This window comes from Temnothorax americanus, unplaced genomic scaffold (assembly GCF_048541705.1).
Source record: "Temnothorax americanus isolate GAGA-0224 unplaced genomic scaffold, ASM4854170v1 Scaffold33, whole genome shotgun sequence".
In the NCBI taxonomy this organism is placed as follows: domain Eukaryota; kingdom Metazoa; phylum Arthropoda; class Insecta; order Hymenoptera; family Formicidae; genus Temnothorax; species Temnothorax americanus.
Window position 1 is genome coordinate 1,523,167 of NW_027509475.1, and position 23,931 is coordinate 1,547,097.

The 23,931-nt window shown below is 39.9% G+C and overlaps 4 protein-coding genes and 1 long non-coding RNA gene across 11 annotated transcripts; 3 read left to right on the plus strand and 2 right to left on the minus strand.

The window, feature by feature from the left end:
• Positions 1-28: 28 nt before the first annotated feature.
• On the minus strand, positions 29-6,158 carry LOC143901394 (uncharacterized). 2 transcript variants are annotated; one of them, XM_077413674.1, is made up of 9 exons: positions 6,020-6,158; positions 4,903-5,295; positions 3,416-3,598; positions 2,848-3,245; positions 1,706-2,758; positions 1,134-1,526; positions 658-1,046; positions 424-567; positions 29-357 (listed from the first exon to the last, which is right to left on the minus strand). In XM_077413674.1, the coding sequence occupies exons 2-9, from the start codon at positions 4,943-4,945 to the stop codon at positions 198-200; spliced, it is 2,763 nt and encodes a 920-aa protein (XP_077269800.1). In that variant the 5' UTR covers positions 4,946-5,295; positions 6,020-6,158; the 3' UTR covers positions 29-197. The 2 variants fall into 2 exon arrangements, with proteins under 2 accessions (XP_077269800.1, XP_077269801.1); XM_077413675.1 differs by lacking the exons at positions 4,903-5,295; positions 6,020-6,158 and adding an exon at positions 3,970-4,003.
• On the plus strand, positions 3,600-4,909 carry LOC143901397 (uncharacterized). Its single transcript, XR_013258066.1, has 3 exons — positions 3,600-3,716; positions 4,051-4,569; positions 4,667-4,909. It is a non-coding gene; the product is annotated as an uncharacterized LOC143901397 (long non-coding RNA).
• Positions 6,125-8,535, plus strand: Skpa (S-phase kinase associated protein 1 SKP1-related A). Of its 2 annotated transcripts, none has more exons than XM_077413678.1 (3): positions 6,125-6,300; positions 7,058-7,336; positions 7,842-8,535. In XM_077413678.1, exons 2-3 carry the CDS (start codon positions 7,058-7,060, stop codon positions 8,049-8,051), a joined length of 489 nt encoding a protein of 162 aa, XP_077269804.1. In that variant the 5' UTR covers positions 6,125-6,300; the 3' UTR covers positions 8,052-8,535. The 2 variants fall into 2 exon arrangements, with proteins under 2 accessions (XP_077269804.1, XP_077269803.1); XM_077413677.1 differs by having other exon boundaries at positions 6,128-6,393.
• Positions 8,536-8,788: 253 nt separating this feature from the next.
• Positions 8,789-15,855, plus strand: Aasdh (Aminoadipate-semialdehyde dehydrogenase). Of its 5 annotated transcripts, none has more exons than XM_077413668.1 (10): positions 8,789-8,944; positions 11,477-11,732; positions 11,841-12,296; positions 12,372-12,745; positions 12,830-12,918; positions 13,045-13,931; positions 14,058-14,206; positions 14,274-14,437; positions 14,525-14,803; positions 14,868-15,855. In XM_077413668.1, the coding sequence occupies exons 1-10, from the start codon at positions 8,911-8,913 to the stop codon at positions 15,255-15,257; spliced, it is 3,078 nt and encodes a 1,025-aa protein (XP_077269794.1). In that variant the 5' UTR covers positions 8,789-8,910; the 3' UTR covers positions 15,258-15,855. The 5 variants fall into 5 exon arrangements, with proteins under 5 accessions (XP_077269794.1, XP_077269796.1, XP_077269795.1 ...); XM_077413670.1 differs by having other exon boundaries at positions 8,790-8,989; XM_077413669.1 differs by having other exon boundaries at positions 8,790-8,944; positions 14,540-14,803.
• Positions 15,856-15,913: 58 nt separating this feature from the next.
• Positions 15,914-23,819, minus strand: Gdi (GDP dissociation inhibitor). Its single transcript, XM_077413676.1, has 5 exons — positions 23,289-23,819; positions 18,360-18,773; positions 17,967-18,180; positions 17,709-17,891; positions 15,914-17,467 (listed from the first exon to the last, which is right to left on the minus strand). The coding sequence occupies exons 1-5, from the start codon at positions 23,447-23,449 to the stop codon at positions 17,111-17,113; spliced, it is 1,329 nt and encodes a 442-aa protein (XP_077269802.1). The 5' UTR covers positions 23,450-23,819; the 3' UTR covers positions 15,914-17,110.
• Positions 23,820-23,931: the final 112 nt, after the last annotated feature.

Below are 23,931 nucleotides of genomic sequence, written 5' to 3' on the forward strand. Positions count from 1 at the left end.
GAGAGATCAAAAGAAAATTATTTGCATTATTAAATATGTGCATATATATTTATGAATAAGAGTTTACATATAAATTATAATATGCATTAAAAAAAATATAATTATAACTTTAAATGACAAATTCCGTATTACATACGTACAAAAATCTCAGTAAAATTTATTAAACATTATATGTATGTGAACCTTTTACGAATGCGTTAGTAACTTCGTCCAAAAAGTGTATAAAATTTCGCTTTGTTCTCGCAATCTTGGTGAATACATTTTAACTCGTTGATAGGTTTCGTCAATTCTGGCTGCTTAAACGGAATACACAGACTCTTGGCGCCCATAGTTACTGTCCCGTCCATCATGTTCAATCTGTAATTAGTCATATTGTAACTGCATAAAAATATTTTTCATACATAATAAGAAGGGAAATTTTACCGTGCGCTTTGTTCCTTAATCTTATCTTCACACTCCGGTTTTCCGCAGAAAGGTGACAATAATAAATTCTTATTATCGTGCTCGAGTTTGAATTCGTTCCAGTTTTCTACCTGTTTAATACGCTCGTCTAACTTTCGCCTCGCTCTGTAAACAAATAGATGGACATGCGTGACGTCAACTATATATTATCATGAATATATGTTATTAGTTAAAAAATTTTTGAGTAAAGCTTACCTCTGTAACAAGCTGTCTTGAATTTTTTTCAGCATACAAGTTACCGCTAAAATTAACTCATCTCTTTTGACAACTTCTCGCTCCAAGTTATCTCTTCGTACTAGTGTTACTTCATTCCTTTCCATATCTCTTGGACCGAATTCGATTCTTATCGGTACGCCTTTCAGCTCCCAGTAATTGAACTTCCATCCAGGTGTTCGATTAGGTCTAAAATCCTCCCGCACTCTAAATTTATTTATTTTCAGTTGCCTGACCAGACAGGTGCATTCATTTTGAAGTTCCTCTTTCTTTGACTCAGACATGCTTGCGACTATGCCGCAGGGAATCACAACGACTTGTATCGATGCTACATTTGGGGGTAATACCAAACCTCGATCATCTCCGTGTGCCTAAATAAATAAGTATTCATTATAAAATACATAGCTTATGCAGCATCACATGTGTCATCTATATATAATGATAATAATTGTAGTAACCATTATCATGACTCCAATCGTTCGTGTAGTTAAACCCCACGAATTTTGATAGACGAACGTTTTTTCTCCATCCGCTTCTATTTGGATATTAAATATTTTCGAAAAGTTTTGTCCTAGATGGTGGCTCGTCGCTCCCTGTATCGCGCGACCGTTAGTTGAAATGAACGCCTCGACAGTAGTGGTATAATCGCCACCCGCGAACTTCTCCTTTTCAGTCTTACGACCCTTGATGACGGGCACCGCTAACAACTCCTCATAGACTCTAGCGTATATATCTAAAATGGTCAACACTTCCTCCTCCGCTTCCGTCTGCGTAGCAAACGCGGTATGACCCTCCTGCCATAAAAACTCTCTGGTGCGTAGAAACGGTTTGGGATCTTTAAATTCCCATCTCTGCAAACAAAAATAAGATAAAAATGTTTATTAATTTCGACGACAATTCGCAATAAATGTATTGAAACGACTTCACAACGTTTTGACCTTCAGGATTGGATCCTTCTCAAACAAAAATATGGTAATTGAAAAGGAGCGGTATTAAAGTAGAGTAGAGAAAAAAGACTGATAATACTTACCACAACGTTGCACCATTGATTGAGCTTAAGAGGTAAATCGTCGTCAGACTTCAGCCATTTGGCAAAATCCGGGTACATAATAGTCTCCGAGGTGGGCCGTATAGCTAAGGGCTCCTCCAGATCTTCTTCGTTCCATTTTGTTACCCACGCGACTTCCGGCGCAAAGTCCGTTATATGTGCCTTCTCCTTTTCTAATGCGTCACGAGTACCGAACATCGAAAAGAGGCATTGTTTAACACCGAGCTCCGTTATCTCTTTGTCGATGTACTTCCTTATCATCTTCCAGATCGAGAAACTCCACGGACGAAAAACGTGGCATCCCGACACGTCACAATATTCAATCATTTCACTCTTCGTGATAACTTGCGAATACCAATCAGAGAAGTTCTCTTCCTTCTTCGCCTCCAGTCCTAATCTCGTTCCAGTTTTGCTTGTAACTACATCCTGACTATCCGCGTTTTTCGCAACTTCTTTCTCCGACGTCCTTCCGGGCTTGGAAGAATTTTGTTTTTCCTTTTTCGACGCTGCCTCCGAATTCGCAGGCTTCCAATCCTGACCAGTCGTATTTTTATAGTCACTTTTCAGGCTTAAGAGAACATTCACTTCTTGATCAATAACGCTTCTGTCGACTTTCGAGCTTTTTAGATTTCGTACTTTGTCGCCTTGTTTCTCTATTTCTTCGGATATCTTCTTCGCTTTTGAAATTTCTTTGTTCTCTGGCTTTGTCTTACTTTTAATACTAGCAACTTCAGTGTCAGCTGATTTATAATCCTGATCAGTCCCATTTTTATAATCACGTTTCAAATTTAAGAGAACCTTCACTTCTTGATCAATAACGCTTTTTAGATTTCGTATTTTGTCACATTGCTTTTTCATCTCAAAGTAATCCGAGGTATGCGTAAAACGATCAGGCTTATGTTGCAGTAATCTTAAATCTTCCAGTATAGCATCCTCAAATTCGACGGTCTCCTTCGCTGGATTTGTGTCGTCAAATCGGATGATGAGCTGTCCTTGAAAAGCCTCAATATAATACTGAGGTATTCTTACCACTACCTGCAAAAGATGAGTAAACATTTTTTTAGAAGTTACAAGAGTTAAAAAATCAAAATAAATCTACTTCTCATTGTACTGCGTGATTTTACCTTGCCCATTTCTGCTCCGGGTAGATCACTAAACTTGCCCTCCTGTTTCCTTGTTTTTGTCTGCTTGGCGGCAGATTTTTCCTTCGGTTTCGAAGGTGGAAGGCAGTTCTTTGCAATCATAGATATCGCGTTGCTGACAACGGGAAGCGATCGCATATGCTTGTACCATCTAGTGACGTTACAATAATCACTTTCATGCAATTTCATATATTCTTTATTATGTAAAACGGAAAACACATGAATATCGGCCAATGTTAATCTATTGCCGACCAGCCATGTCCGTACTAGTAACACATTATTCAGATAGTTCAACAGCTCATTCTTTTCTTTATTTTGCAATACCATGGCACAGGAGATCCAATGGTCGATTTCAGTTCTTTTATGAGGACAGGTATCATCTAATAAAATAATACAAAATAAGTCATGTAATTCAATAGAATATATCTGGGTTGGATTTGACAAATTTAACTTTTTATTGGAAAAAAAACTATATTTAATATTAACAATTTAGACGGGCAGATTTTTCTCTAGTTGAGCAATTACGCAAACACATTTGCAGATTATATACCGTAAAGTGCAGGATTTATGGTCCTTGCCAAGTACCGACTGACCTCGTTGTTACGTTCGCCCAATACTTCCTCATCTTTGTCGTACAAGCAAACATTTGAATCCTTATCCCAAGTTTTGTCCCACGATATTGTTATATCTTTCTTATTTTCAGATTTAATTACCTCGGCCACTACCAGCACATCTGTACAAAATTTAACGTTCAGATAAGTGACAAACAAAAACGGCATATTTAAATTTTACATCTTTATCGTGAATATTACTTCACAGACGAAACCTATAGTATCTATATGTTTACAACGGTAACTAATTTGTTTAATAGAAAACATATTCAAACAACAGCATTAGACCTATAATTTAAAACGATAATTATTACACTATTACATTGCTTTATTCCAAATTAAATTTTACGTCATTACATTATTTCATATATAAAATACTGTTACATTTTATGCTAAGTTGAACTTTATGATAAAAATTTCTAGAATATCGATATCTAAATAATTGTTAAAAAATTAGAAATTCTGACGCAATTTTCAATTAAACTAGTTTTACAGTTAAGTCTGTTTGACATCTAGTTTCGACATTTCCTAAGTAATATATAAAAGTTCTTAAAAAATGGACTGTCTTATGCAGTTATGCAGCACGTGGGTTACAAGCTGAACAAGTATGATGAAATTATCGAACGAGTTTCACTAATTGTTCCTCAGTATTTTTAAACTCGTGTATTTTCCACGTCGCACTAATACGTAACGACACGTGACGCGCTACTTGTTGACTTGCATGGTATTATCATCGAAAGGGTCTTTATTCATCGCACGTGAAAAAACTGGAATAATTGCTACACGACTCGACGCGACATGACGCAACAAACGCGAGAAATGTCGATAAACGAGGCAAGAATACAGAAAGTAGGTAAGTATTGTTAGTTATATATTGAAGAGTAATCAGACATTACTTAAGTCTACATAAGTTTATTTTTTGTTTTTGAGATAAGCGCCATATTTGTGTCTTCACTTTCGATACTCAATTCGATATTCTGTTCGATATTCATAATCGATACTCTGGTCGAGTCTTTTTCTTTTAAAACCAGAGCTCGTAATTTCATTGTAATTCTGGCCTTTATTGTTTGGATCACACCTCATATCTTATCAGGTATAAATTATGAAAACTTTCAAAAAATCTGAAAATCTATTTTAAAAAAAGAGGGGAACATTCGCATCAACAATTATTGGTCTCCTCACTGTTCCAGAAAGGAAACGCTCTTCGTAGAACGTTCCGCGCGAGGCCTCGTTCTCGAAAAATATCCCATACGATATTTTATCAATGTCACTAGAAAATCACACTTTGCAAGTGTGCTATTGGTTGCAAAGTGTGATATTCATAACATATCGTATGGGATATTTTTCGAGAATTAGGCCCTAGGGGAAACTAAAAAACGATGAAACCGACGTTCAGATTCCGAGCCGTTGATCTCATGGATCTTACCTAGCGAAGGACGAGCTGGATCAAGGGCAATTTTAAGCGCCATTGTCTTCTCACGTTCACTCCAAGCGAAACAAATTCAGTGTCAGCATGCGCCGATGAAAGTTAATATTGTTAATAATCACACTCCACACGGCAGATCCAGCGTTGAGGTCAAGCTCTCGGCAGAATCCGGAGCGACCGGTGACAGTAGTAGCACGCGGCACGACTAGCACCTAGCACGTGGTTCGTGGCTCGGAAAAGGCTGGGTCGGCTGGGAAAGGCTCGCACATGCGCAGCAAGCGCGTCCCGGGTCCCGGCTCACGAGCACGTCACTCATTCTTCATTCCACGTGCGCGCTCGGCTCGATCTTTGCGTTTCAACTTCACGAACCCATTCATCTGTACATCAAGGCTTCTAAAATGTAAGTATATATTTGTGAATTTTGCTAGATGCTGGAAGATGGTCTGAACAAAAACCGAAACGTTCGAACTAATTATCGACTAAAAAAATTTTTCGCATCAATATCGGCGGATGGCTCTTAATTAGCCCTGTTTTCTTCTTGATTGGATTTCCAACAGATTCGAACCTCTACTCAACGATTATTATTTGTGATTTTTTATAAGGCGTATATTTCACCCATGAATGTCATGTAACCCACCCCTCTGGGATATATGGCAAAAATGCAAAGGTTTCTAAAAGTTTTTTTTATTAAATACAAAGAATGAATATTTCATATTTATATTTTGTTTATAGTAGTAGACACTGTAGACAGTATAAAGTTTTTTGTTAATTGGTATAATTCATTTGCCTTTAAACACACACATATAGTAAATAGTATTCGATAAATTAAGTTTCCCTTAGCTGCGGTGTATATATACCGGAGTGTGCGTGGTCTATTTTCTTACGGCCTTACGATTATGACTAAAAATTTGTTACGTGCACTTCTACCCACAGGGGCCACGGGAGACGGAAACAAGCGGAAACGCTTGCCGCGCGAAAAGAAGCGACGCGGTATAGCCAATAAACTTTTGGTTCTTACGGAAAAACAACACGTTGATTGGCTACCGCGTTGCTCCTTGCCGCGCGGCAAGCGTTTCCGCGTCCTGTGCATAAGCCAATATGTGGATCTCTAACCAACCTAACTTAACCTGCAGCAATCTCTGATTGGTCAACCACTGCGCAGTCGCCGCAGCCTCCGGAATGGTAGTACACTTGTTTTCTTTTTTACATCACGCATCCGACCGCGATCCGACCTCCGACCCGACGCATCACGCTTTCGTCTTTCGTCATCGACAACCCAAACAAGCAGGATCGCGGCATCGCGTCACTCAACACCTGTGCATTTTGGTCGAAGATTATCGTGGATCGACGTGATTGAACGGCGTAAAGGAAGAGATAGAGGAAATAGCGACGAAGAAGGTAACCAGAATTCGTGCGAGCGAACGGCGACGAGCGACGAATTTATAGACGCTATCCCTGAATCGACTCGTCCCATTATCCACGATCGAAGAGGTAATGAAATTCTCCGATACGCCCGGTTAACGGGCAATGACACCGCGCGAGACGAGAGGACGTCGATCGGTCGTTTAAGACGTACTCAATAAAACGGGATAACGCGAAGCGACGAGAATAACAATTAAATAAAATGGCGAATTGAAATCGTACAAAAAGGGGTTAGGTTTCGATCTAGCGACAACGTGGGGCATAATCCGTTCGTCTCGTGCTCAGGAAAAAGATTTCCGTGGTTGGAAATACTTTTCCAATCATTAGAAGCCGCTAGAAACGCGACGCAGATCGCGATGGTTCTTATATGACGCGTTTTTACATACTTTTTACAATCGTCGCAAAATGGAGTCAGTTAGGTCTAGGTAAACGTGCACTATATAAAAGCCAATTCTTCTAGTACTTTCCGGTACCTGAACGGTTCTTTTGTTCTTGCTTTTCTCTCTTTATACGTGGAGTTCTAAACTATCGTCGAAATAATTTTGGAATAATTTTTGTTAAATTAAATTTTTGTTTGAGTTGATAATTGCTTTGTTAAAAACTTATGAACAGAAAGGTTTGAATTTTGCTTACATGGCACTTTCTGCAAAGAACCTTCATACGTATCTCAAAGGCAATCTGGTTCCAAGCATTACCTTGTTTGGCCCGTCTAACCAAATTTGTCTTTGTGCAGATGCCTAACATAAAGTTGCAAAGCTCCGACGGCGAGGTATTCGAGGTCGACGTCGAGATTGCCAAGTGCTCGGTCACCATCAAGACTATGCTGGAGGATCTTGGTATGGACGAAGACGAGGAGGAAGTTGTGCCTTTGCCAAATGTTAATTCCGCAATCCTAAGAAAGGTTATACAGTGGGCTACGTATCATAAGGATGATCCGCCACCACCGGAGGACGATGAGAACAAAGAGAAGCGCACTGACGATATCAGCTCTTGGGATGCTGACTTCTTGAAGGTGAATATCTCTCGTGGCTGAAATAACATAAACGTTACGTCGCAATATCTCCGCTCCTAGAATGAAAAATAAAAACACTTTTATTATATAATTTAAACCCAGGCTATCGATTGAGCCTAGGAACTTGATCGATTCAGCTGTTATTGAGATCCGATAATCTAAAGGTCTTTCAACTTGATTAGTTATTATAATGTTATTTTGTATTTTATACATATATAATATGACAAAATAATGTATATATGTATCTATATAAATATTAATGTTGTAATGGGTAATAATGAACATTTAAATTACTAGATTTTTCCGTACTGAAGATATATTCTAGATTCTAGATTCTTCTATATAGAAGCAATACAGAATAATCTAGAATCTAGAATTTATCTTCCGCATAGAAGCTGTACAGAAGAATCTAGGATCTATCTTCCGTATAGAAGTTATACAGAAGAATCAAGAATCTATCTTCTATTCTCTGTATAAACTTGTAATATGAATGTTTGTTGCATAGGTGGATCAAGGAACTCTCTTCGAACTGATTCTGGCAGCTAATTATCTCGATATCAAAGGACTCCTGGACGTCACGTGCAAAACTGTCGCCAATATGATCAAAGGCAAGACGCCCGACGAGATTCGTAAGACATTCAACATCAAGAACGACTTCACAACTATGGAAGAAGAACAAGTGCGCAAAGAGAATGAATGGTGCGAGGAGAAATAGATGCAATCGCGATTTCTTACGCGAAAATCTCATAAATGTTACATGATCTATTTGCGTTATTAGATTTTGAACTTAATCGGAGCTCTATATTACTTCAATAAATTTCTCCAATATATATATATTTTTTTTTCCAAGGAAGAATAAAATTCTAATTAACTTGTCAAAATCAAATAACATTATACGAATATGTATCACATAGATTCACTGTTATTTATTTCAATTAAATAAAGATAGTATATAACAATTGTGTGAATTAATTAAGTATACACTTACACACTTTAAAATCACTCCTTAAAATCTGAAAACCTTCGATAGAATCACAAATAATAACTTTAACTTCGACTCTCCTCATTCGCATGCTTTTAGCATGGGACGTTAGACAACGCTAATGATTTTATATAGTATAAATATAAATTTATATTTAAGAACATATGTACACATATATATATGGTTTAATGATATTAAGTAAATTTAAAAGTAATTATACCTGTGTACTTTCTACTGCACCTTCCAAATCCTTGAAGACAAGCTAAAATTCAAATATAAAAGATTACTAAGTAAAGTCCTGTATTTTCTGCACATGGCTCAACATATAGCGATAACATTATGCCTGTTCTTTTTAGCTGAACTTCTTGCACAGTTTCATCTCTTCTCTTTTTCTCTCCAATGTGAAAAGAAAAAGAGGGAAGATAAACCGTGCGAGAAATTCAGCTAAAAAAGAACAGGCTTATTGCAAGTTGAGAACCCACATTTCCTAACCTCAGTGTCAAAACATAACCTGCAATGGGGCTCAATTTGAACAAATGTTTAATATCTCCTGATTTTATCCATTTTATTATGAAAAAAATTATTTTACTATATGCTTGATCGCCAAAGAAATACATTTTTTAAATGTAAGTGCCAGTGAATACGTTAAATCTGTACTATGAGCCAAGCAAGTGAGTACCGATACAAGCAACTATATATTTATATGTAATTATAGATTTGCCTTATTTTTAATAAAAAGCAAGGTAATTATTTAGTTCCAGTGGCCGCACACGCATGCAAAAGTGCGCCAATTTTAAATACGTATTTAAAAGAAACGATGTAAAACAAATAAAGCGCGACAATGTCATTATTAGACGATTTTTGGCGATCGTTTGGTATGGTTTGGTACATATACCAAAGTTGGTATCGGTGGTTGCTATTGGTTCTGGTGCAGTTTGGGGTACTTTTTGATTGCTTATACCAGCCAGAGTCACGCCAAAAACAGTCAAAAATCGCCTGTTGTTAGACGCGAAATTGCACACCACGTTGCCACGCAATAATGTTAAGCTTAATAGAGTTCGGGCATCTGACATATTGTCAGGATAAGTTAATAGAATTTTTAATCGAACATGGTGTTTTAATGTCTACAATTAAATGTAATGAATGTAATAGGGACATTAATATTGATAAAGAAACATTAATGTACCGATGTAGAAGACGGTACTACGTAAAAAATCAGCACAAGAAACGTGTGTCGAAGCAGTGCAATTTCAAGAAAAGTGCCAAAGCTGGTACTTGGTTTGGAAAAAGTCATCTTGACGTGGCAACAATATGCAAAATTGTTGCTTGCTTTTTAATGTTGAAACATCCACGTCAAGATGACACACAGGGTGAAACTGGAGTTTCGTCGGTCACGATTGTTGACTGGTTCAATTTTTGCCGAGAGGTAATTATATTTTTTAACATATCTTCATAAATACACACACACACACACACACACACACACACACACACACACACACACGTGTGTAAAATGTATGAAACAAAATATTAATAATATTATTTCTTCTTACAGGCCTGTGTGTTCTGGGCTGAAAAACATAGTGATAAACTTGGTGGTCCAGGACGCACGGTAGAAATCAATGAAGCAAAAATTGGCAAAAGAAAGTACAATCGTGGTCGGCTCATAAGAGACCACTGGATTTTTGGAGGATATGAGCGAGACACAAAGAAAATTTTCATCATGCCAGTACAGGATCGAACTGAACAGACACTTCTGGCGTGTATCAAGGAGTGGATATTGCCAGGCACTACCATCGTGTCAGATTGTTGGAAGTCCTATAATTGTTTAAACAACGAAGGCTTCCAACATCTGACAGTAAACCACTCATACAACTTCGTCGATCCTGAAACTGGTGAGAACTTTTTGCCATGGTTAATTATATTATTACTGTTTATTTGTATATTGTTCTAATATATTTTTTAAATCTATAGGCACGCATACGCAGCATATAGAGCGTGTTTGGAGAGAGGTTCGTGGAAATATCCCAAGGTACGGAACCAGGGAGGATCATGTTCTCCTTGAACATTTGTGCGAATATCTCTTCAAACGCGCCTATAGCCGCTTGGAGCGTATAGAAAACTTCTTTGATGTCATCGCAGAATTATATCCTCCGACATACACTTTTGAGGACCAGCCAGAAACATCCGACGAACCAAGTACCAGCACTGCTTAGGGATACGTTTCTTGTGCTCATTTTTTATGTAGTACTATTTTCTACATCAGTACATTAATGTATCAATATTAATGTCACTACTACATTCACTACATTTAATTGTAGATGTTATAGAATACCATGCTGTGGATTAATAAATCTATTAACTTTTCCTGACAATATATTACATACCTAAACTCTATTATACCTAACATTATTGCGTGGCGTGCGTTTTGTGTCTTGGTCAAAGTTTTGTAGTAATTTTCTGATATGTGTACATAGACAAATAGGCGGGGAAGGGGCTCCGCCGCAGACATATCACTTACAATTAGCTTTCAATATAATATATCTAATATAATATATCAAAGTACATGCGTGGGCGGGGGGGGGGAGGGAGGGGCGAAGCCCCCTGCACCCTTCCATGCATGTGCTTTATAATTTTATTTTACAATATGTGTGCTTTTCATTTAGTGACTCAAGTCGACACAATAAAGCGTCAATCTGTCTCTTTTCAACATCTAGTGAGCAACAAAGATAGAATGACGCTTGTGTCGACTTGTGTCGTTAACTGGAAAGCACCTTATTTAGCATGTATGTACTTTAAGTTCTAAAGCGAGATCACGCTGCCTACCAGCGGAGGTGGGTGCGGGAGGGGGGCCGAAGGCCCCCCTGGGCCCCCCTTGCACCCCCGCGCGCGCGCGCGCGTGTGTGTGTGTGTATGCATAACATCTACAATTTAATATAGTCAGGATAGTCAGGATAAAATAATAAAATCTATTAATTTATCCTGACTATATTAAATTGTAGATGTTATGCATACACACACACGCGGGGGGGGGGGGGGGGGGGCTTCATTTTTTTAGGTGAGGCCCCTAAACTAAATAATTACCAAAAGTAATATTGGTTTTTAAATGCACATACAATATACGGTGTTATTTATCAATATTTCTTACATTCTTTTAGCTAATTGTACTAAAAGACTAAAAGTACAAGATGACAGAAATGATTCGCAAGCTCTACATGACGTGTGCAATTGGCTTTATCTTGATAAAACAGCTATAGAATATCACGATTTAGAAAATGTTAAGATCATAAGTTACAGAGAACTGAAAGCAACGAAGGAAACAATTTCTAGTCACTTGAAATGTATAGAGTGTCCTGAATTTATTGGTATTGACTTTGACATCTCGGAGTGCTGCGTGCCTTCTCTAATGCTTGGGTAAAGTATAATTATTCTTAGTATTTAAAATAGATACAGTTGTATCAGATATCCTTAATTAGATAACTTGTTGTTATGAATATTTATCTCGAATTCACTTTTTGACAGAATCCTCGACAGCGGACATGCTTTCTTCAATGTACCTACAGATCCGTTGGCATGTACAGAGATATTGGCCTCTACAAATGCAAAATATATTTTTACGAGATCTGTAACACCTAAGAAAGAGATCGTACATCAATTCGATATTCATGGACAGTCAGTATATTTGACAAAATTAATGGACGTTCAAAAAAATATCAATAATAAGAAATGGTATCATTTTGCATATGCAATTGCCACTTCGGGATCAACTGGAGCACCAAAAATTATCAGAGTGCCGCATCTCTGTATATTGCCTAATATTACAGATTTAAAGAAAATCCTGGATGTAACGAACTCTGATAAAATCGCACAGCTGACAAATTTTACATTTGATCCTAGTATTATCGAAATTTTTTTAAGCCTTTGTTGTGCTGCAACCCTATTTATGGTTTCGAAAGCATTAAAGAATGAGGCTGTCAGGTAAATAAATATTAATAAGTCAATGTTAAAAAGAAATCATAGAATTCATAGTACAGAGATATAAATGCTTTTTAGGCTCTTAGAGGAAATATTCTATGCTCGTGTAACAGTTCTTCAAATCACTCCGTCGCTCCTCTTCCACCGGTGGTCCACCAAACACTTGAAAACAACAATCTTGGGCAAAGACTCTGAACTGAGAATTCTTCTTTTGGGTGGTGAACCGTTCCCTAGCATGAAATTGCTTTTGGAAGTTAGTCATCCGCGGAATGAGACACGATTGTTTAATATCTATGGCATAACTGAAATATCGTGTTGGTCTAGTATTAAGGAAATCGTCAAAAACAATGTAGATGAACCTTGCCTAGGTGAACCTTTATCGGAAACTGTATTTCAAATCAGGAATGAAGATAATGAAGTAATAATTAGGGGCGATGGTACTCTTTATATCGGTTAGTTTTTAAGTAATATATGTGTGACATATTTTTATGGAATTTACTTTTAAATAAACTATTTTTCACGTATCTTCAATATAGGAAGTGCTACGAGGATTTGTATTGTTGGAGATGAAACTGAGGAAGATCTGAACAAGCCAGTTTTTCGCGATACTGGCGACATTGTTTCAGTAAGTTTTATTTGTAAATAAATTACTCAGAGAACGTAATATATTATCATAAATTTCATTATTTATCCAAGATTGTTTTCAATAACAAGGTGAGCCTATTCAAATTTGTCACTTCTATTTTTTTAGGCAGATGATCACCATAGAATATTTTATAGAGGAAGACGAAATAATATTGTAAAAAGATTTGGGAGCAAGCTGAACTTGCGAGAACTCGAGAGAGTCACGACGGAATTAAACTTCGTTCGAAATTGTGCTACGTTTTGGGACGTAGAGAGCCACAAATTATATCTATGTTCATCTACTAGAGACACGAAAGAGGATTTCTCTAAATTGAGAGCTGATATAACGTCGCACTTAAAGACATTACCACCGATCTATAAGCCTGACAAGATAATTATAGTGGAACACTTTAACTTTACTACCAGTGGAAAGATTTGCCAGGCATCACTAAGAGATATGTGTAGAAATTCCGAAACAGAAGTTATTAATGTAAATGATTTGCACATCAACGCGAATGAAATATTTGAAAATTTGTGGAACAATTATATAAAATCTAAAGACGTTGGTTTTTTAATGGCAGGCGGTACATCAATAGCAGCGCTTCAGATGGCAAATGCTGCCGCTCAAGCTTTTAATATAGAGTTTCCGGAATTAATTGGTATGTTGCTGAGAGACTTTACATTCGACAAATGTGTCAATTATATCAAAAGTATTTTAATTAACCGAGATTGCGGCAAGGCTGTCGGTCGTTCCATCGATATGTCTCTCAATGATGGTCTTCCCAAAAAGATATTTACAGAAGATTGTGTAGCAAAACCATCGCGAAAGAATCTTCCACTATTGTCAAACGAGAAACATTCTTATGAGTGGTACAAATGCAGGGGAAAAATTTATGGCGATGCAGAAGAAAATATCAAATCTCTCTTGGAAAATATATCAAGCGTTGAAGTATTAGCAACTTATAACTTGCAGAAGTGCGTCGATGCTTCGCCAACTATATACCGTTATTCCGCGTAAGAATGAAGAAAACTATTTTTTAATGAAACATATTCAGGATTAATATTAATCAATACTTCAGAGATCGCATGAATTTAAAACCCAAAATAATATATGTACGTATAATGTTCGTTAATTTTTAGAACAGAATTGTACGCAACAGTCGCTTCACATTCCGGCATTATATGTACTGCTAATTTGCTAAACACCGATAGTGCGCCGTATGAGATAAAACTGCCAGATAGAATAGAAGCTTCCGTTTTAGCCCTAGCAGATTTCCGCGGGGTTGTAGGTAAGTTGATATCGCAATTTAACGATTAATATTTAACAAGTAACATAATGAATGTTTTTAATCGTAGGCTGTTACGACGGATACATTTACTGTATCCATTTAAAAACTGGTGACATAATTTGGAAGTTTCAAACGCAGGACATGGTTAAATGCACGGCGATAACGTGCATGCAAGGGAGCAAGATATTCGTGGGTTCTTACGACTTCTATGTATATTGTCTTTCGACAGAGGTAGATGCATAAGCACTATTATTATTATCTATGTTTTCGACGTCATTAATTAAAATTACACGATAATTATCTGTTTTATCTGTAAAGTATATCATCCTACAGGATGGTAGTGAAATCTGGAAAACTAAAGCGAGCCAAGGTGGAATTTGTGCTACCGGTTGTTTGCATCAACAATCGACTTCGGTTCTTTTCGGGACATTAGACGGCTCGTGCCTGGCCTTACAGCAATCTTCGGGACGTGTCACATGGAAACGAAAATTGCTGAATCCAGTATTCGTCGCGCCTGTTGTTCTCCGGACTGGATATGCCTTATTCTGTTCTGTAGCTGGAACACTGTGTTGTTTCGATATCGAAACCGATTGCCAGGTAAACGTACATCTTCCTTCCTTTTGTCGCTCAATGTATTCCACTCTGACTTTTGTCATTGCAGATGTGGCGATATGTGATACACGGCAACGTATTTTCGTACCCTGTGATATGGACTCCCGAGTCTACGAGCGACGAGTACGTCATATTGGCTAGTCATAACAAAAATCTGTATTATCTAGAAGTGCCACAAAGAACAATTGAAAAAAACGAGCCAAAATTGAAATATATGTTACAACTGCAGTCACCTATTTTCGCGACTCCTTGGTGCGAAGACGGATGTATGTTTGTGGCATGTACAGACGGCATCTTCAAAGTATTCGATCTTCTGGAAGGCAAATTGTTAGCGACCAAGCAACTTCCCGGCGAAACATTTTCCTCGCCAGTTATTCATAATGATCTCGCAATCTTGGGATGTAGAGACAACAATCTGTATGTCTTAAAACTTAGTTAAATATAACACAATATATGAAAATTTGCCCTGAATGTGACTATTCGCATTAGATTCCTCGCGTCCTTCGATTTTTTAAACTAATCGAAATTGCACAGGTACACGGTTAATACAATATCGTTTATTCCATTCAGCTCTCGTGTGTTACAAGTTGATGGATAATGACGTATCATCCGTTAGCAGTTGAATCAAGTGTTCGTTATACCCGTTTTCCTCACCAGATTTTCGTACGTAATGTGAAATTGCGTGTGCGCCATCGTAACCCATGCGAGAGTGCAAGTAAAACGTGAATCTAGGAAAACGGCTAATTCGTTTCTTCTCCGACGCGCATACGCCGTTAATTAATTGATCGATGTACATGCGAATGTTCGCGCTCACTCGTCCTTTCCTTATCAAATACAATAATGATTTCTTATGCAAATGAAGTATTCCGGATTTCAAGCTCACTTAGCTCACATGAAACAACAATATTTCAACGACTCCATTTTCTCATATTTATAATATATATATATATGTATACATATCTTTTTGTAATATTTAATATATATACTATATAGATCTATAATATATCTATAATGAAATGCTTGGCCGCTCCGGATATCTTTCTTCGTTTCAAACGTTTCGGTATCGACCTTCGTACTTTTTTTCTTCGTTTCCCCCCCCCCACTTGCCGCCAACTTTGTCTCAAGCGTGTATGAGCATGCGACTTCCCTATTCCTAACTCTGTTTTTGAACATACGTTGAAGTTGAAGATATATCTAATCGTCCTATCGATAGTTACGATCTGTTTCCTAAACAAGCGTTTTTTTTAAATGAGAAAAACGGATGTGGAAGATGAAACAATTAGTTACAATTATACACGCGAGTATACATCGAATAACGCATTATATATCTTGCTATCCCTAATTTTGCTACACGGTCAATAAGCAAGGGAAAGTTATCAATTGGAATATTTTTGCCCGCCGTTTGGCAATTCGTATAAAACTAAATCATTGCTCGATTATTTTGTTCGAAACGATAAATGCAATGTATAAACTTAAAATCAACATCCAAATATTGGTAAACTTTTCCAGATTCACAACGACCGAGAGTTTTCAGAAGTATCTCTACATCTATGCGAATTATCGGTGCTAATCTAAACAGAGATATAAGACTTACATTGTACCGTTAATCAATCGTCAGTTTAACAATTGTATCGTAGCCTTTGTAGCAACATACATACGTATTACAGAACCTGTGGACTATTTTTTTGTACAATTTAATCTGCCGATAAACGTTTCACTTATTTCGATACATTAAAATATGGTACATAGGTATTGTATATACGCTGTGACGGACGTCTCACAATTATCTTTATTTCCTTTTATTATTATTCTCTGTTTGAATGTATATTGGCAGATTGGATTAATGTTTCGTGTAAAATATAAATTTGTAACAGGATCTAATCTTATATAATCCGATGTTCGAAATCGTAGAAATAGAGTTCAAGAGTTTTTCTTTCCGTGCGAATGTGGAGGATTCGTGCGCTTCGAATAAGACTACGTCGCAGGAACAGCGGGGCGAGATTAGAAGAGTAATGAGACAGAGAGAGAAATTTGATAGAGAGAATTTAGCCAACTTTGCCCCCCCTCCCGTTTTTCATTCTCTATCAAAGAGAATTTACATAATTAGGCACAGGTCTGCTCGCAGCGTGACTTGTTCCGTGGTATCTGCCTTGAGACACTGTCGCATACCGACGCGGTCGGCAATCGTCGAGCGATGTTTCCTTTTTACTCGAATACGCGAATACACTGGGCGCTTCGATTTCCCTGTAATGTCGTGTGGTATATATGCACGCGCGCATTTCGTGATTACGGTTACTGATCCTCGTCGCCGAGTTCATTCTTGACCTTGTCGAAGTCAAACTCCTCGCCGGTGGCGCGCTTGAATATGTCGAGCACGTCTAAGCAGGTGGTCTCGAAGTGCGTGGTGGCGTCGTAGCTGGTGGATATGAATATCTGGCTGTTGAGACCGTCGTCTACCGGCACCATGTAGTCGGAGATGCTGATAAATTTCTGTTTAATCGGGCCGAGTAGGTCCAGACCGGGCTTAATCTCGATCTCTGGATTCTTCGTCTCCACCGTGGTCGAGACCATGGCGATAAACCAGCCTTTTGCCGCAACTTGATGGGTGTGCGATACGAGAGACACATATATGTCGGAACTACGACCGACCTGAGAAAATAAATTTTTTTTATTTAACTAAAGATACAAGACAAAGCTTTTATATATATATATATATATATATATATATATAATAACAAATTCACATTTATATATGCGAATAAATGACTTAAAAGATTTCCTATTTGATTTTATAATATTGAAATTAAAGGAAAGACTGCATCAACGTTCACGCATATAATTGAATCATCTATATATTTGTATATACATGTGATAAAAATATTATAATTACCTGTTTCTGAGGAATGATGATTTGTGTAGATAATGCGTCAGCTGTGTTTGGTATAGGATGATCCATGAGACATATGCATCTTATCACTTGACCGACCTTCTTCACGCGATCAGATACGTATGTGGGATCACAAAAAACTTGTTTGCATTGAGCTACCTCATCGCCGGAACGGACACCGACCACCTGCACGAAACAACAATGCGTTGCAGTGACTAAGTGCGCGTTTAGTTGTAGAGATACGACAAATGCAACACCTACCTTGCCGTCTTTCATGACAATTTCGTCGATCGGCTTGTCCAGCATGTATGTGCCGCCATAAATGGCGCTAAGACGCGCGAATCCCTGAGGAAGTTCGCCCAGACCGTACATCGGATAGAGATACGGCGATTTTCCGTACCGCGCTAAACTGTCGCTGTACAGTTTGATCCTCCTGATGGTATTTATCGCAGTTTGGCCTATGTAGTCGTCATCCCTGATTAAAACACAGATATGAACACTCTTTAAAGATGGATGTATAAATATTAACAAATGTATATTTTTATAAAGCGCACTTTAAAATAACAGAGAGACGAACGTCGTCCATTTTATGGATTCTTTGTAATTTTATGACAACGTGCTCGCCCTACAAAGTCAATCTGCGTCATTCATTACCTGTACAACGCTAATGCGTGTCCAGTGAAGTCCTGCGTGTTCTTATCCAGGCTGAACTTGCTGTACAGCGCGCTCATGCTGTTGTTGAAGGGGTCGAAACCATCCCACGACTTAGGATCTTCCTCCTGCATGTTTTGCACCCACATGAGAAAGCTGCGGAACCGCCGCTTCTCAAACAGGCCCATTAGATCGCTCGAGAGGGCCTCCTGCTGGTCAATCGGCACCTTCGAGATCTTGCCCGACTTGTATACGTACGAGCCCTCCACCGACTTGAACTCCAAGTAACGCGTCACGCCCGTGTGAATGAGCAGCTTGACGAGAAGACCATTCGCCATCAGGAATTTGGGTATCAAGTCAACGTTCCAATCCCGACCGCGGCCATAGCTCTCGTCCGGCGCTGGGGCCTTGAACTTGCTAAACGACACAAGATACGATAATTAAAAGCGGATATCTACGATAATTAATCTATCTAAATTATAAAATTGTGTATTACATCCTTTTAAAATAATGGCAAGTGCAACAAAACTTCCGATAAAGCGAAATTAAATTTAATTACATTTAATTAAAGTAGTTGCTTTTTAGAGTAATCAAGGACGTTAAATGTCTCTCCTCGTTTTTAATTCCCTTATGGTATTTGTCGCAAAGAAACTTTTAACCACGAACCACGACGGAGTCACGAAAATATCGCTCATTACAACGATATAACTCAAACATTGTCATTTTTGAACTGTTTGCGAAAGGAGGGTGAAAATCCAATACACTGAATAAAGAACTATGTATAACTAGATATTTTTGTTCCTCTACAATCAGTTATTGCACCAAAATCACACTCAAAAGTATATAATATTAAAAATTTTAATGATTCAAAACATTCAAACTTAGTTTTTGGAAAATTTTGTTTTCTGAGTTATGTCATTGTTGTAGCAAATGAGCGATATGCAAGTGACAAAACCGCAAAGCGTCGACCTAGTTTAATCGATAATTTTCATCACTCGTTAATTAAAAGAGTTCGAGTCGGGCTTCCGCTTCCGTGGGTCTTTATCTGTCGTACAGAAACCGCGAACTGAGAATTATCAGAGAGAATTATTTTCGCACCAAGCTGCTGCCGCGTCGGCACACGGTGTTTAATGTTATTCACAAACCTGCATCCCGTCGCACACGCCGACAACTATACGTTCGTAAATGACGATTGAGCGATATCGCGAGCGCGACGCGAATCCAAGGACAGCAATTTATTGGCAGTGATATAGGCAGGATTAGCCGCGTGCGATAATTTATTGAGAGTTCACCGTCGGCCGCATTTCGTTATTGGTTCCTCTCTGTCCCCAATGACGCGCAAGGTGCGAGCCCGTATTACAGAAGCGTAAATTACGCGTTCCACAGTCATCCGACCGTTCTTCGCGATAAGATATCCGCGCGTATCGATCGGTCTTATTTTCGTCTCGGATTCATCTTGAACTTCATTTAAATTCGTCGCTCTCAACACGCGGAATGAACGTCGCGCGGCGACAGCGGTTTATCCGCTTAATCGCTTCTTCTACCTGTCCGGGTTCATTGGATTCGCCAATCGCGTGGCGCGTCCGCAGGCAGGCAGGTAGACGGAAAAGTCCACCAGGAACTCGCGTGTCGTCGTCGGACGCTCGACGCGCGTTTCTCGGGTTCTTTTTTACGCGGTGCACGTAATTAAGTGCAATCTTCGGAACGGCCGTCGTTCCGCTTTCCATCTGCATTCGGCGCGGAGTCCTCATTGCCTTGCCCTCGCGCCTCGGACGGACTTTCATGCTCGCGCGACGCTGTACGTACGAGGAAACATAACGGACAAAGCAATTGTAGTGGGATAGCGTCGACAAGTGTCGGCAACGGGATATCCTCTCCTCGCTTTTCAGGTGACGCCGCGCCTCTCGACAGAATGCGGTCCCTACGAAACCAACGTCGGCGAAAGGTCGGAGGTAGAAGACCCTAATCGCGCGGACTTTTGACATTTTATCGCGCCTTTTGTTTACGCGATTGTTTCACGCGGCGAAGTCGCAGAAATGCGAAAAATGTGGAACAATTCCGAGCTATTATATCTCGAGCATTATCTCTCTTCTCTCTTATCCATCGCAATAACGTGGCCTCCGGATCGCGTCTCTTGCATGTACAGCTGTATGTACACAGGATGTCCAGTTTCCACTGTAACGGTAGGAAAAAAAACTCCGTGAATAAATAACTAAATTAAAATTGAAGTTGGAATATTCTAGGAAACTATACTGCTCGATCAAATATTTAACATTGAACGTTTTATGACGATAAGAGATATACCTAACACAGAAATATTTTCTTCCGCGTTAAAATATTGAACGTAGAAAGCAACGATAAATTGGCTTTTCCACGAGATTAACTCGAGTCAGAGATCGATACGGTGGAAGCTGGTATATTTAGCGTAATGCGGAAATCGCGCGGAGGAAATTGTACGTGTAACCGGAGGAGAGAAAAGAGAAGGAGACGGCGAAGGGGTAATTGCCGCCGGTGATGTCAGAGGTTCGATCGTATTTCCTACGTAATTAGTGCCGTAACGCGATAAATGCGAGAACAGCGGTATTTCGCTTGCATTGAATCGTTAAGAATTATGGATAAATGTCTCTCGTTACGCGATAAGCAAATTGACACGCGCGTATATAAACCATACGCGTGCGCGTGTGGGTCCCCGTATCTCTGTGTTTCGTTGAAATGTACCGAATCACGTCGATTTGTGTTGTCCATCGTCGCTTATCGCGAGTTTCTCAACAATCGAGGATATATCGGCAATCGCTGACGGCGCAGTCGGCGCGATCAATCCGTTCGCATGCCTATATACGGTGAAAAACGCAAATGATAAAACGCGCAATAATAAACAACAAAGAGAAACAGAAATTGTGAAAGAAAACGGGAAGAAATAAAGAAGTTTCGAGGAAAGATGAAAAAAGCAAACAGGAAAGAAGCAGAAAAATTAGAAAAAGCGTAAATATGCGCAAGGATATTAACATGCACTAAAACTACCGAAGATTTACTCATATATCTATTTTTATCGAAGGGATCAAAATAAAAAAAAAAGAAAACAAATTTATAAAATTCATGATCTGTATATTTCAATAAAAGTCAGAAAAAATTTCAAAAATTGCAACATTTTAAAAATAAATAATTATTTTTAAAAATGTCAAACGTCATTTTGATCTCCTTGATAGTCCTATAGTGTTAAATAAAAAATTAATCGCGCAAAAATAAATATAAAATTGATTATTAGCCAAGTACTGGGACTAACTTAAATCTAAAAAAAAAAATTTGAAGATATTACACGTAGTGTTTAATTAATAGAATTTTATTTCATTGTTCTACGACTGTATTATAATAATTTCACACAAATACTAAGTTATGTAAAACGAATTAAAAATTAAAATAACGTCCCAGACAACCGTAGGCGAAATCGTGGAAGGAAGTTGCCGAGAAGAATTTAAAATTTAACGCGGAGTGTCAAATCATTACGCGGCAGCGCCGCGACGAACGATTTCAATCGAACGGTTCTTTCGAGGGGAGGGAGAACGGAGTATTCTCTTTTTTCTCCCTCTCCTCCCTTCCTTCTCCTTTCTACACTCGAGTGCGGAAACCGTTGCGAAGGCCGACGGTACCGAACTTTCCGCCGTTCGTCTGGTAGCAACGACTGAACGACCAGAATTCGTAATTAGCGTCGAGCATTCGGAGTTAAATGCGGCGTTAGTTTCCGCTGTAAAATCCCAATGTATAAATAAATATGTTTAATTTCCGTGCCAGGAATCTCGTCTATTCTCTATCTGCTCCCCTCTACAAGTATTTTCGCACATTTTTAGTAGAACAAAAGCGCAAGTGAAACTTGGTTTAGGTCTGCAATACCTAACTATAGTTGAACCTTTTTGTACTGTTTATTTTTGCCCGTCCAACGTCCATCCAGACAACACAATGTTCAAAATTGAGACATAAGATGTCTTAAAAATGTCGTTAATAATAAAGTCTTCAATTGCGTTGTCTGAGCAATTACATGACATTTCATTTCATTTCGAGTGCAGAAAATGCAATGTGCGACACGCGAGAAACAGAGATCGGCTAATCTCGCCGACGCGACGTCAGAATGAGAATTCATTTCGTGGACAATCTCCACGTAGAACGCGCCGGAAGTCGCGCGCTCCGTCAAAACGGAGCGACTGCCGACTGCGTCCTGCGTCGTTGTCCCGCAACCTGCAATATTTCTTACCGTTGTAACCGCGATTCTTGGAAATGAAACCGCGGAAGTTACGCGCGGGGTCCTGGCGTTTCGACGCCGCGCCGCGCCGACTCGATTCTAATCGCTTTAGAGAAAACAATAATCAAACGCGCGCGCGGCCACGTTCAAGCGATTCGCGCGCGCGGCGGGAATGCGGGCTCGAGAATCGATACGCTTCCCCCCTCGCCCGTATGCGGCGCAGTTCAGACGATACGACACGTTCCCCGCGGGAACGTATCCTTTCCGCCCTTCTCCCGCTCCGGCTCCGCGGCTCCGCTTTTTCCTCCTTTTTATTACTTTCCTGCGTATCGATCCGCGAGATTTCGATCGCGGAAGGAAAGCAGATCGATATTCGCAATCGTATCCTGTCAACTCGCCCCAGCTGTCGTCGGCAACCATGATTTCCCGCCGGAGGGAGAGGGGGTGCGGAAGAAAGGAAGAATGAAGGGGGGAAAGGGGAAGGGGCGGGCTCGTGTAACGACCGTGTAACGTAAAACGTTCGGAAACATTATCGAACGGTTCGAGGGATCGCGTTCGATGGCCGGAGACGTCCTCCTTCCGAGGCGTTTTCCCGCTGCTCGAGGGAGAGAGAGAAAATGAGGGGCGGAGGGGGCGGGACCGAAGGGTCTTGCCGACGACGGACCGACGAACGAGAGTACATACACGAGTATACCCACCTGAACAGATCCTCTAGGGGCGTGATGGAGGCCGACTCGCCGCCGTAGTACTTGTTACGGTCGATGTGGAGCACCCGCTTGCCGCTGACGGAGAGCATGCCCGAGAGGATGCACTCCTTCAGGCCGGTACCGAGGACGATCGCGTCGTACTCCTCATTCATGTTCGCGCCGGTGGAACGGGAAGCGGATCGAGGGGTAGAGAAGGTGGAGTGGTTGTCTCGCGCCGAGTGTCCTGCTCGCCAACTCTCTCTGTCTCTCTCGCGATACCTTCCTTCTCGGCTCCGCTTTCTCGTTCTCTCCCTCGCGTGCCCTACGACCTACGACGTCGCGCGACCGAGAAAACGCTGCCTGGCTCGATCGCTACGTGACACGACACTGCACGAGTGCACGGCACGGCACGGCACGACACGGCACGACACGGCACGGGGCACGGGGCACGGGGCACGGGCACGACACGTCGTGGCGCGGAACGGAAGGAAGACCGGGCTCTCTCGCTCGCTTTGCTCTGTCGACGGTGACGGCGACGGCGGCGACGATGACGACGGCGCGGCGGCGGTGGCGGCGGTGGTGGCGGCGGGTGACGTCCAACTTTCCCCTAGACGTCGGACGTCGACGCGTTGCGAAGCGGCTCTAAGGAGAGTAA